This window comes from Pithys albifrons, chromosome 4 (assembly GCF_047495875.1).
Source record: "Pithys albifrons albifrons isolate INPA30051 chromosome 4, PitAlb_v1, whole genome shotgun sequence".
Classification (NCBI taxonomy): Eukaryota; Metazoa; Chordata; class Aves; order Passeriformes; family Thamnophilidae; genus Pithys; species Pithys albifrons.
Window position 1 is genome coordinate 53,542,081 of NC_092461.1, and position 14,601 is coordinate 53,556,681.

Genomic DNA, 14,601 nt, shown 5'->3' on the forward strand with positions numbered 1-14,601 from the left:
AACATGGTTTTCCAGTAGATGTGCTGTTCATCTTTGTTTTAAGCATCGGTGTCAATATATGATTTGATGATTTTGAGTTACTCGGGGTCTCTGAACAAAATTTGTCTCAATTTAAATCTTTGTTTTTTAAGTACATCTGTAAATAATTTATTCAAACTTGGAATTATAAAAATGGCAAAGCCTAATTTTTTACTTTGTTCTAATGAAGCCTTTCAATTTAAATTATATTTCTGTTGCTAAAGTTTAGGAGAAAGTAGGAACATCCAACAATGGAAAATTGTCAACTAATTACCTGGTGTGAGCACTGAAATGATAAAAAAGCTTTTTGGAGATGTAGCTTTGAAGGAGAGGTTTGGCCCCTGCCCCTGCATTGCTCGACCCCCATCAGGAGCTGACAGGCTGGCAGCCACCAAGGTAGTAACAACCCCAGAGCAGGCAAGCAGGCCAAACCCATTGGCGCCAGGGTCTGATGCTCACCGCGTGAACACCGCATGCAAGCTGCCTCCCAGCCGATGGGAGAACCCCTCCACTGTGTGAACAAAGATCCTCAGCCTATCCAAACCCGCCCCGGTTCGCGTGTACCCTTCAAAACCCTATACAAGATGTTTACCCCCTCAATAAAGTTGTCTGACCATTCTTGCTTTTAACCTTAGCGCATGGTGGTATCTCTATGAGAAAGACGCACATTGCGACTAGAAGCCCAAACCCGAGGTCATGTCAGGACTGGCCGCGGGGACACGGAAAACCCTCTTGCTACGCATCACCTTTTCCCCAACATAGCTTCTTTTGCAGTTGCAGAGATAATGTTTTTTTCTCTGGTTAGAACAGTCCATTACAAAGTGGAAAACAGGTCTGACAGCTGGGTAGAAACATGTTCTCCTTTTTCTGTTTGTGATTATAAACCCTTGTGAAGGAGCCTAAACAGTGCCTAAATCTCAAAGGATATAAGGTCCAAGCCAAAATACAAGAGTTGGAGCATGTTTCAGACAACAATTTAGGGTACTTTAAACCAGTAATGTCATTTTAGTTTACAGTCAGTCTTTTTCTGGTCAAGAACTGGTTCGTACCTCTCACATGCAAAGGTGTAGAAGTCTTTCTGCAGGCATCAGCAGCAATGCTGGGAGAAATGTGCAGCTGCAGGTATGCAGAACTGCCTTACCTGTCAGAGCTGAACCTCTGCACAATCCTTGGGTTTCAGAGTCTGTGTAAGTATGCTTGAGTTGCCTTGGGAGCCTGACCTCTCCCTGCTCACAGTAGGGAGAATATTGGTGTTTCATTCTGCATCCCAAACTAATTCTTGTTATCTTCTCAAGAACTAATTCTTGTTGTGTGTCAGGGCCATGGTGACCAGAAGCAGTCTGCACACTTGACCTAGCTACAGAAAGATCCTGAATAATTTTCTTCCAATACTAATTATTTTTTAATATATGGTTTGATAAAGATTTAGAATAATGTTTTGAGCAGATTGACAGTGTTTGTGCTGAACTGTAAATTTTCACATACTGCTTTTCTTCACTTCTAGTTAAGCATTTGTCCAAGTATTGCTTTATGCCATTACAAACCCAATTGTAAGGTGTCATTCATAGTTTTCTGTACTAATTTGTAAAAAATTAAGAAACCACGTATATCCATGTTTAATAAACATATTAAAAGTTCTACATGCTTGTTCTGTGCACAGTAAATATGTTCAATCTACTTAAATAAATTTACGTGAAAATCTTCATGTTTGTGGTTTAAAAGCAAGAATGAACATTTCTTTAGGAGAAGGGAAACAAGTGAAATAAACCATGGGTTTTCCTAGACAATTAAAAATTTGGTTGTCTCCAGGAATGCCCATGTATTAATAGGTCCCTTTTGTTTGTGATAGTGGATAAGGAACACAAATGTGTTGTTTTTAACTCGATTGCTCAACTGGTAAGTGGGGAGTTCCCATTTTTACCTCATAGACATGCTGTTACGTGATGATACATCTTCCAACTATGCACCACTATTCAAATACTAGGTCTGATTCTTTTATGTCTTCCATATATTTATTTGTAAATATGTGGACTTCTCCAATAATTATTCTGCCATGTGAGGCAATTCAGGTAGTTGGATGTCTTGCCTTGTGTTCTGTGTGAGCTTTTAAAAAAACCCAATGAAATCAAAACAAGTGAAAAACCCTACTCGCAGCAGTCAGTTTCTCTCTCTCTCTCTTTCTCTGTGTCTGTCTCTCTCTCCCTCTCGCCAACCCCCCCCCTTCCCCCAAGAAAATATGTGTTTGGTTCTTTCACAAAATATTTGTGTTCTGTGGAAGTCTGAAAAGGTTTCCATGTTCCACAACTGGCTAGTCTTCCCAACCTAAGACAAATAAGTGATAGCAATTGCAGGTTTTTTCTTCGCTGTTGAAAGGTTCATGTATACTGACCCTATTCTGGCATTTTTGTTACACAGTGGATCTGATCTTATGGTACAGCAACAGGTGCTTAGAGCATTTTCCATTGTTATAACCTAGCAAAGTCATTTGGCAAGATCCTGGGCTCAAAACTTTTTAGAACATCTGGGTTTTTTGTGCTTAGTTCCCTGCATATTATTTTCAGAACTTTTTGATTTAAGAAATATTTTTCTGTTCAAAAAAGAAAAGAGTGTGGGGTTTTTGTTTTTTGTTTGCTCTGTTTTGTTTTTAAATAGGAATTATTGCAAAAGCAAAGGGAATCACTGAATTCTTTGGTTTCTCGCTAGTTAGTAATGTTATGAAGTTTAATCCTATACTTGAAAACACCAAGGCAAAAAAATTTTTGTTCAATAGTCATGGAACCAAAGAGTTCAAGGCACACCACCTTATGGCACAAAAAGTAGCAGGGTAAAAAATGACTGGCCTATCTTAGTAGTGATGTGCTTCAAAGAAAGCAAGATGTTTCCCAGTATGTGTAACTATCTTTGCAGAGTGAAAGAACATACAGCTCCTCCTTTCCAATTCTGGCAAAAAGTCTGACTAAATATGACCCAAGTGTATGGGCAAAATGTGCTGCCAGAGGACCAATGAGCATTTTCAGTTCCTTGTACCTGAGTTGTGGTAATCTCCAGCCCACGGCCCAAGTCCCAGTGGGGCCATGAGAGTACAGTTAGAAATCCTTCAAGCAACATCTGGCTAGGAGGAGGATCGTAGCCCTCTGTGTGATTAACTGAATCTCTGGAATGTGAGATTTTGTTGTAATCTTTATCTTCATGTGTAACTGCAAGTGTAATGGAAAAGCTGAGGGCAGTCTTATCAGTTTCCCAAGGCCCATAAAGGATGGTGACTGAGGCAGCTTTAGAATTGCAGATCCCATAGTTTCAGACAATTTCTAAGTACTAACTGCAGTCTGAATGGGAAACAAATATTGAAGAAGTATTGTCACTTGTTGGAAACAGCTGCTCTGCAGGAGATCAGGTTTTGGATCAGTAAGAAAGGGGATGAAGTCAGCCAAGACCATGTTTTTCCCCCTCTTTAAAGATGTGGAACTCAAACCTGGTTTTCTCACAGCATTTGCAGTTGTCTTTTACATTTTCAGTAAACTCTCATCCATCCATGCATACTTAGCACAGCCATGACACAGCCACTTTAGGGGGCTGCCCACTTTCAGACAGCTAACCACAACAAACTTAACTGTGGGGTCTTGCAACAGGTTCATCTCGCAGCTCTGATTCTTATTCTTCATTGCTGTTGAAACTGCTTGCAACCTGCCCTCTTAATGTGTACCATGCTCTTGCAGGCCAATCTGCCCCTGCTGCAGCGGGAGCTGCTGCACTGTGCAAGGCTAGCCAAGCAGAACCCAGCCCAGTACCTCGCCCAGCACGAACAGCTGCTTCTGGATGCCAGCACCACCTCACCTGTTGACTCCTCGGAGCTGCTTCTCGATGTAAACGAAAACGGGAAGAGGCGAACTCCAGACAGGTGAGCACCTCCATGCCTTCCATACCCTGCTTAGCATTTTACATGGGTCCAATGTGCTGAGCGCCACCAGCAAGGGGGGAATGTGTGGGTGGATGCCTGGGGCAAACTCAGATGGTATTTCCTGGGTATGGGTACTGTCCTCCCTTCCGGTCCAATCTGACCTTGAATGTTTCCAGAGATGGGGCATCTACCACCTTTCTGGGCAACCTGTGCCTGTGTTTCACCAGCCACATTGTTAAAAATTTCTTCCTTATATCTAATCTGAATTTTTTACTAGTTTAAAACCATTCTCCCATGCCCTATTATAACACACCCTGATTATGTATCTCTATATATACATTTATACATGGATATATATATAGAGAGAGAGCTATATATGCATATATATCTCTATGCATATAAATATAACACATGCATACAATGATTCAGTCATGAAAATCACCTGAGGATGCACTGTGGTCATATCCGCACAAAAGTAATGGCCAGCCAGTACTGTACGACTTTGTGCATAGTATTTATGTTCAACATGAAGTGACAAGCAGCAGGTCATGCCAGCTCCATATGCAAATCCCTTACATTTGAGGTTTTGTTGGTCTAAACAGTAAGCATGGAGAAAGTGGCTAGGCATTTGTATTTGGAAGTACAAGGCAAACCCCAGAGCACCATCAGGGCTTTGACTCCTTCTGCTGTGCCATGTTTCCATATCCATATATTCAATATGCATAAGGTTATTTCTTGCAAACAGGAGAAATGTTCACTGAAATCTGTTTTGTTGTTGAGCTGAGGAAGGAGTTCATGCAGAAAAGGGACAAGTGAGTGCATGTGTGTGAAGTACAGTAGCTTTTGGGCTATGGAACAGTTTTTCTTTTCGGATTAAAGTTCTTTGTTTAGTGTTGCAATGAAATTACTCTTGTGTATTTTCGACTGTGTTCCTATTTTTTATGTTGGAAATTTGACCAGCATTTGCATCTTACCTTTGAGAGACTCAAATATTGTATTTTTCGTAGATTTGTTCTGTAGATGGGTTTTATAGTGTGTTAAACTTTTATAATGCTGTTCTGTCAAATGCCATTACCTGCATGCCTAAGGCATGGCAAGCACCCTAGTTGTCCTTTAAATGAAAAAGCTGAAGATTTGCAAAGTCAAGAAGCCACATAGTTTGTAAAGGTAACATTGTTGTGTAGGAACAGGCTGAGATAGCACAAAAATAAAGAGAAAAATTCTGAAAGCTCATAGTAACTTTAAGCTTCTCATAGCCAGAAATTAACAGTAAAATTTAAAGTAACATAGCCATTAGATAGACAAAATGTGAAAGTATTTGAAATTAGCTTGCTTGTAATCACTGTGGACCAGCAAGGAAATTAAGATACTAGCAGAGAAGCCTTTCTGCGTGTACCCTATTTTAACCATTTTCCCCTGAAAAATAGACCAAACTGAAACAGCCATTGGGATTAACATAAGCCTGCTAACTGCACCCCAGAAAGATGTTGAATTTTCAGACATTTTACATGCAGTCTCTTACTCTGTGCAAAAAGAGAACTTTTCCAAAGCTGAAATTTAGCTCCCTGATGTTTCAGAAAAACACATCCTTTCTTTTTGACCTGCAGTTCTTTGCTGTCATGGAGAATAGTCACGTGGAAAGAGACTGCCCACTAGGCCCATTGAAATGGTACCTTGAGCTTAAAAAAATAAGTTGTTTTTTTCAGTATCAAACAACCTTGGCACTGGTTAGTCACACCTTCTTCTCCATTGACTATGATTAAAGCTATACAGAAAAAAATATGCCATAGTTTTGAGTGAGCCAATTTCAGTAGAGTTGTCTTGTGTACTCAAGCACATTCGTATTACAGATTTAGTAAAAAGAGCAAAATCTTTGGGAAAGATTCTTAAATTTACTGAATGGAGGTCTACATACCTTTGAATTTGGATAATATAAGTAAATCAACCACAAAAAGCTGTCCTCACAGGCAGAACGTGCCTAGACTGAGTGTGTATTGAAACAAAATACTTCTCTGGCTTTATACTTACTACACTATTAATGATTTTCATTGTTCACAGAGAAGCAGGAGAAAACAGCTAGAAATATATATACTTTTTGTTTATATATCTAAGTAATTTTCAAATATACTAATAAAAATACAGGAGAAGATAACAGACATCCTTTAAGAGAAGGGGTTTCTGTGACTGTGGCTAGAATATGGAAAAAAATTGCTAAAAGGCAACATCTTTCTAGGGGAACTAAATGCAGTTGAAGTAATTTTGATTTGAGATACGTGTCTTACTGAAGTAAACTGCGGTATCTTTTTCACTTCCCAAGATATATGACATACACACACACACACACACACACACACACAAATACACACACACACATATACACATCTCACATATAGATGTGTGTCTGTGGAAATATATATACATCCACACCTTCATATTGATACTTTTTTTTGGGCATACCATTGATTCCAGCAGAGGTAAAATACAGTATGGGATTAGGCAAACGAAGTGGAACATGTGTTGCATGTAACCAGATCTACCTCATGATTTTTTTGTTAAAGAAAATCCTCATACAGTGATTTTTTTCTGCTTATAATTTCAGAACCTTTTTTGCATATGCATTTTCCAATTCTGATTATTTATCTGCATATTCAAGTCTACTGTACGTGAGGTTTTATAGAGCAATTTGACAGCGGAGCTTTGTGTTTTACTGAATGTTTTCTTGGTGCATATGGTTTGACATGGATGAGCAGCCACGGTGAGATTTTGGAGTCTATTAAACTAGCTCATTAAAAAGATCAATCTGTTTCTGTAATAACACTGGGAACCATCAGTCACTGCAAGAGAGGAAAACTGACACCTGAGGAGACGACACATTTTGGTAATTTGTTCATGACATGTCATGATCAAAGTGTTCACTATATTTTGTTTACAACTTTTGGAGTTGACATTCTACTGTAATAAAGCAAAGGAACTTGGACCAATGTGAGTTTTTGTTTTGGTAAATGAATGCTTAGTTATAAAGGACATGATTTTAAATACATTAACCACAAAAAACTTTTTGCTAATTAGTCATACTTTGAGCTTGCTGGGAAGGGCTGTATGGCACACGAGCATGTCATATAGTAACTGCATGTGTGACAGCTGCCTGAAGTGGATATAGGATAGCAAAATGTTATTTAGAACAGCATTAATTTTGAATGAGAAGAAAACAAAAGTGGTCAGGATTGTGTTGTGACTTTGGAAATGATTGCTGTACACTTGACACGCATGACAGGAAATATATGTTGAAGGTACCTGGGCACAGAGATCAACTTTGATAGCATTGTTAAGTAAATATTAAGAGGCTTCTGCAGATCTCAGTAAGGTGAAGGATGCTCACAGCTCTTACAGCTATGCTCCTTGTTAAACCATGTGCAATTACGAGGAATTTATAAGAATTTTCTTAGTATGAACTGTTAGCAAAGCAGTAGTAATCTTTTCTAGAACACAGTATTATAAACAAGTACTTTATTTCAGCACACCATTATCACTTGTTTGGTCATCAAACCTTTATTAGTGAAATTAAATTTAAATCAAAGCATCTTTCACAAATAGAAGATTAACACCTTTGCTTCAGTCTTGCAAGCTGACTTCAGTGTTTTTTCAGATTGGTATAATACTCTCAATCATGTGAAACCTGATTTTCTAAATGAGGCAGTTTTGCAGGGTCAGATTTTCTACCCAGGAAATTATCCCTAAATTGCAATAATTTAAAACTGAAATTATAACCTAGAAACAACATAAATTCTGTTAAATGGGCACTAACTAATGACTAGTGTCTATTCTGCTATCTTTAATCTGAGTAAATCATAGCTCCAAGTTAAATGACCTCTTGTGTGTTTATAGCTCAAAGACCTCATCTACAATATTGCCAGTTTGCCAAACAACAGTGTTGATTTCCTTGTATATCAAGGAAAACATGGCCAACAGAAGCAAGAAAAAAGTGTCAGGTTTCCTACACATTCAGTGTTATTTCCTCTCTACACCTTTTGTTGCCTTGCAAAATCAGATGACTCAGATAAAAATCAGATGACAACAGATTAAAACTGTTATGGTGTTATATTTGGAACTAGTATTCACATGGGTCAGCCAGTTACTGAAACAGGAAAACAGGAGTGTTTCCTCAGGCACCTGGGGAAATGCTGTTGTCCCAAGGAGTGAGACCTGAAAGAATGAGTAGGACTAACACTAGATGCAGACTAGTAGATAGAGTTCAGAGCATCTGAATTACAGCAGTCTTCAGTACTCTGTTATGGCTGTATTCAGATGTAGTAAATTTGGCAGTGGTCGCTATTCTGATAAGGTTTTCCAAGTTGTTACTCTTTATATAATTTATATGGTCAGAAAACATGAGTTTATGAACAGTCACATTCTGGTTTCTGTTGTTACTTATTTGGTCAGTGCAGAACATATAACAGAGAATTGTAGAATTAAAGTTTTAACACCCAGAAAAGACATGATAACTGTTATCCAGCATAGTAGCAAACCCATGATTTTAATTTCAGTAAACGTGTTTTCAGTGGTCATGTTAATTTCTATGTTAGTTAAGGTTCAGTGGATATGCTGGTGTGTCGTACTACATAATGCAAGGCATTCCAGTTAAGGTAATTAACTACAAAGCATTCCTTAAAAAAACATAGAAATACCTGTACATTAAGGTGCAAATTAGGTACCTTTGTGTGAAAAGATGCAAACTTAACATCAAGTTATTGCACAGAAGATGAAAACTGGATTCCCACTTGTTCCAGTTTTCCGCTTTATTTTTTCTACACTGAGTGATCAAAAAAAAGTAATGAAGTTATTTAATTATTTACTATTTTTAATTTTTCCCCATTTAAGTTAGAGAACATTCTAACTGTAACACTAAAAAACTTAGGAAAATTAATGGCTTGTTGTGTAGAGACAGAAAGGTCCATGTTTTGCTTGCATAGTGTTTTTCCAATTGGAAAACCAATGGAGTTTGAGTGGATATGTGCAAAGAAAACACACATCAGCAACTAAATACAAGACTTATCTTGAAAAGCTGTCAGAAACATCACTACCCGTTTGGAGATATTACAAGCCATAATGCCAAAAGTAATAAAAAAAAATATGATGGACCTCAGGTTTTCCTGGTTAGGAGTTTTCACAGCCATGCTGCATTTGCTTTGGAACAAGGTACGTACTCCACTTTAACAAAGTTTGTCTTTTACATCTGCCCAAAATTAGAATAGCTGTCCCGCTGTATTGCTGAAAGAGTCCCCCTTTTTTACAAGTTACGATCTAATAAAATATATAGACTTTCATCTTCATTGGCGTTAGTAATTTTGGTGAGGTCCCTGAGAAATCTCTTTATTCCTCCTGAAAACAATGCATCCCATCTTTTAATTTCCTGCTGGAAATTACAATATCTTAATTTGATCCTTTCTACTAGAGGATATTGGCAATGGTTTGGTTTCATCCTTCCTCTCATTGGCAGTAAAAGGGAACCTGTTGTGGGGTGGCAATTAATACACTGAGTGTTTCCTCACAGACAGTCCTTCGAGGGTGTTGAGTTGCTTTCTGGGGGAGATTTTGTTGTAGGGCAGTTGGTTTTAACAGCAGGCAAACAAAATATTAGATCAAATTTACCTTTCTGTCAAAGTGAGAAAAAATGTGTTATTACTAGGAAAGATACATTATGCCATCCATTTCTTATAAACGATAAGGTTCTCTTAAAAAAGGTAGAACATATGAGCTGTTTAATAAAGGTTCTTGGAGGGAGGAATGTAACCTCAACAGTTTCAATATTTATATCTAATAAACTTTCTTATAAAAGCTAATATTTTGTTGGGTTTGTTTATTTCATGGTAAATAAACCATGTTTCAGTGAAACAAAACTTTTCTAAAAGAGTTGTGAACCTATTCAAGTAACTGTAGTCTTTTTTTTTTTTAATTTTAATTGAGAATTAGTTCAGTGAGTTGAAGGTTCTCAGACAGAGGTGTCAAGTAGTGACTTTTTTGGAAAGAGCTGGTTATGAATTGGATTGAAGAGTATCTAGAGCATAAAAGTCCTGTCCTTCTTCCTAATAACTCTTCCAAGATGCCTAAGCATAAAACCCCTGTCTAAAAGTAATGGAGTGGGAAATCCTGAACATTACTTAGTATTTGAGTCTAACCACATCTTCCTGTGAAATTAATGACAGTCACATTACCTTTGACTAGAATTGCCCAGACAGTGCAAAAATTCTGAAGGGAGCATTTCTCATCATCTAAAGTTATTCTTCCCCAAGACTCTGCATGAAACTGATCTTGATGGGAACTCATGGCATGCTGAATTTTGGCACACTGACATGCACTACCATAAGACTGTCTGCTATCCTCTTGAAAAAAAAATAATCTTGAACTTCAGGTTTCTCTTAATCCCTTTAAGGACTGCTGAAAGTAGGAATTTATTGGTCTGTAATTTCATGTATCAGTTCATTGTTTCAGCTGTGTAATTATGTGTGTATCCATCCTGTCAGTCAGTGATTTCAGCAAAGGCTGCTTGGTCTCCAACCCCTCTTTAAGCAGCTCTATCAGAAGGCTCACTCTGCTAGTATTTCTTAAGTTACAGGGATAGTTAGACAAGGTGAATGAGTCCTTTGTATGTTTCAAATGTGCACTGTTATGAAGTGTTCTGCAACACCACACGCTTGGAGCAAAGTCAAAGAACAAACGTTAGTTCCTGAAGCTTTATGTGTAGGTGGGTGTGTGTGTTTCTGAGCTCTGCTCACTAAGTGAATTAAAGTTCCTTTGCTATGTTTTTCAGAACCAAAGAAAATGGCTTTGACAGAGAGCCTTTGCACTCAGAGCATCCAAGCAAGCGGCCCTGCACTATTAGCCCAGGCCAGCGGTACAGTCCAAATAACGGCTTATCTTATCAGCCCAATGGTCTGCCTCATCCCACCCCACCTCCACCTCAGCATTATCGTTTGGATGATATGGCCATTGCCCACCACTACAGGGACTCATACAGACACCCCAATCACAGGGACCTCAGGGACAGAAACAGACCTATGGGTAAGGCACGTTGATTTTCTGCATTGTTTTTCTGGGTTTCTGTTTTCCTTGTAATTCTCTATTGTGAACAAGATGTTTTTACCTGGCGTTCAGATACAGACTTTATAGCAGTTTGTCCATCTAGCTGCTTCTAATGGCCTTATTTCAGATTTATATTTCTAAAAATGGGTTGAATTGTATCTTTAAGGAAGAGAGTCAGAACGTGTGCTTTCAAAGCTGCAGAGGTGACACGGATATTTGGGTGTATGGCAGGCAAGGATAGGTAGAGCTTTTTATTTTTCTTCTAATACCAGATTTGTGATAACAACAACATCAATATAGCTTGATTCCAGCTTAGAGTAGAAGAAATCTATGATCTTTTGGGGAAGTGTTTTGTCTGTGACATCTCAAGAGCACAGTGCAACGTGGGGATGTTTGCAGAGGGATCTGAACAGCAGAAGCACCAGCCATACTCCATGCAGCACAATTTGGTTTATTGTCACGTATGATGCTCTTGGATTTGCCTGGTTTGCTTCACATCTCCACTTACTGTTCTTCCTTTTTTTAAACAAATCTTCAATAAAAGAACACTTAAAAATTTTCAGCATCTCTATAGACGAGGCTAAACAAAGAACAAGTGTTGGTTCCCCTTAAGTGTTGATAATAAATACTGGCTTGGTTGTATCATGTTGTCAGCTGCTCTATGTGCTACATTTTAACCATATCCAATGTTGTTTAAGCATCTGTAAAGGGATGAACCCTAATGACACTCTGTTGACATGATAGTAATAACTGCATTTAGTGAAATAACTTTATTTCTAATATTTTTTCAGCTCTCTGAAGTACAGCTAGTATTCGATACAGAGTTACCAAATAATTGCCTTGCTGACTTCAAGTAGTGCAAATGAAAATTTATATATTGTATTATGTTATATTTACATATATTATAATTGTATGTAGTTGGAAAGAATTATGTCCATTTTTGAAAGGTCATCCTACAACCTGTAGGACTTGCAGAATTGAAGACATAAATGGAACAAAACAGGAGCATCTTGTGTTTGGGTGAAAAGTACTAAGGAGAACTTAGAGCAAAGTTTTTAAGCATCTTTTTTTTTTGTGGTGGCATTCTGGATGTTAGAAAAAGTAACATATGATGGTTTTGCCCATAGGCTCTTTTTCTCCTGCTTCTTCCTGCTTCTTCCTTTTCCTGTAGAGGACTCCCAACATTGTAAACATAATTTCCTCCTTTTTGGCAGGGTTGCATGGCACACGTCAAGAAGAAATGATTGATCACAGACTAACAGACAGAGAATGGGCAGAAGAGTGGAAACACCTTGACCATGTAAGGGCTAAATTTACTTTTATGTATAATTGTCTGAAAGGAGCTCTTCTAAGACAGGACTTTAAATTTTTTGTTCAAAAATAAATTTTAATACTAGGACAAGTTTTGCAAGCGTTGGTGTTTAAATCAGAGGGCTTGATGTTCTCCATTAGATAGCTTGCATCAGGCCTTGCTGTTAAGTGCCTCCTGCAGTATCCTAGTTATTACAGTCTGCCAAAAGAGGAATAGACTCTTCTCTATAAACACTGGACCTGCGGCACACTGGATTTGTTCTTTGCATTTATTAGCTCTTATAATATTTATAGGCATCAATTCTGGACCAGATCTCCTGGCCTCTGTGGTGCTATGTGATACTAGTGGTAGGACTACAACCCGTTCAGACTTGTCCAACTTGTCTTTGCTCTTTCCTGTGAATCCCTATCCATACTGTTTAGGATCACCAGTTAAAAAGGAAGGGATTGTCATTCTTAAAAGATGTCTAGAATTTTTCAGCTACATTTGAGATAACAGAGAGGGACTTCAATATTAAAAATCAGGCACTCAGCACAATAATGTTTTCTTCATTTTTATGTCACTCTATGAATAAAATGTTCTTCTTTTTTTCTCTCTGCATCCATCACTGTGAATAGTTGTTGAACTGTATAATGGACATGGTGGAAAAAACTAGGCGATCTCTCACTGTATTACGGCGATGTCAAGAAGCAGACCGTGAGGAGCTTAATTACTGGATACGGCGGTACAGTGATGCAGAAGATTTAAAAAAAGGTGGAAACAGCAGCAGTAGTCATTCCAGACAACAGAGTCCAGTGAATCCAGATCCAGTTTCATTAGGTACAGTACCCTCATTAAAAATTGTTTACTGATTCTCTTTAGGCTCAGCTAAATGCTAGATAAACTTTGTATTTGGTTTTCTGATTGTTCTGTAATACTGATGATTCCTCTCTGCTGACTGCTGAATTAACTATAACTAATGCCCTGTTAGTCATGTTTCTGGGTGGAATGGCTTGAGCCTTTTTGGGTGATGCCTAGTAATTTGCTTTTCATTCAGCAAAGTCTGAGACTGATGGGGTGGGAGGACAGGCTGTCGTGTAGGGGTGGCAGAGCAGTGAGGTGTGCACTGACTCTCTGTCCCTCCTGACTCCCTCCCTTGCCTGCTTGATTAAGGAAATCTGTGGGTTCTTCTGGATTGTTTGGACTCTGAGCGTTTCCTCTTTGTCTAATCAAATGACTTGGAAGTTTTTTTCTAAGGAAGTGATGGGAGATATGGACACTTCTTAACTGTACTTGGTTTCTGTTTAAGAAAGAAACAAGATTTGGGATACCCACAGCCATGCACATCTGTGTCCACTGCTGCAGCTTGTGCAGGGTGTCTGAGGTAGTTTGGACACTGCTTGTTTTGTAGTTAGATGGAGCCACTCATGCTTTGGCTTAAGCTGCAGAGCCCCCTTACAAAGACTGACCAAGCAGCTGGGTTTTCACCCCCTGCAGACCTTCACAGTCACACTTCCATGGTACCTCACACAGCTACTCCAAGAGGACTCTGCTCTATAAAAACAAGCTTTTGCTTTGTGAGTTTTCTGTAATTTGTTAGTATGTTGGCTTTTTTCTACGCCATCCCCTCACTTTCATGGCAGGTATCGTAAAGAAACACATCTTCGTAATGCCTTTTTTATTGTTCTTTGCTCTTTTGAAAAGAACATCAAACTATGCTTGCTTGTTGTCTAATATTTATCTTAAAAAAAATAAGTTGTCCATATCCAATGTCATACTCAAAATCATTGAAAGCGGTTCTCATTAGTAGAGTGTGTGTTATTTTTCATTTTATTTTATTTAAAGCTGTGTTTTACCTCCACAAATAATTTACTAAGTCAAAAACTTCTTTAATTGCAAATACAAAAACAGAAGAAATAAATCTAATCCCCTCTCCATCATTCTCTTGGTAAATCTCTAGAGTTACTACTGTAATAGTGCTTCTTGATAACAGACCATTTTTGTGTGTGTCTCAAATTATCTGAGTCAATATGTTGATAAATTAACTTCAGTCGGTGGAAGGAAGGGTTATGGAAATGCTGTTCCCAAGTTCACTAATAAGCCTAGTCCCTAGAGGAGCTGTTCTCAGAAAGAAGGCATTCAGGTAATGGTTTGTGTGAATAGTGTTAAATGTAATGTAAAATAAAACTCATAAATACGGCATCTGAAATGTCGATCACATCTGTAGCTTCGTGAAGAACAATTGTGAGTAAGCCCCTAGATGAAAAGCAGTGGCACACTTCTCTAGTAAAGCTGTGATGCAAAAAGAGCCAGG

General features: G+C 38.3%; 1 protein-coding gene across 4 annotated transcripts in view; it reads left to right on the forward strand.

Annotated features, from left to right (window-relative positions):
• Positions 1-14,601, forward strand: part of RUNX1T1 (RUNX1 partner transcriptional co-repressor 1) — a 113,519-nt gene that overhangs the window by 73,963 nt on the left and 24,955 nt on the right. For all 4 annotated transcript variants that reach the window (XM_071554193.1, XM_071554195.1, XM_071554197.1 and 1 more), the window contains exons 5-8: positions 3,735-3,916; positions 10,725-10,975; positions 12,211-12,296; positions 12,926-13,127. In XM_071554193.1, coding sequence (XP_071410294.1) covers positions 3,735-3,916; positions 10,725-10,975; positions 12,211-12,296; positions 12,926-13,127 — 721 coding nt within the window. The remainder of the gene's footprint in view (positions 1-3,734; positions 3,917-10,724; positions 10,976-12,210; positions 12,297-12,925; positions 13,128-14,601) is intronic.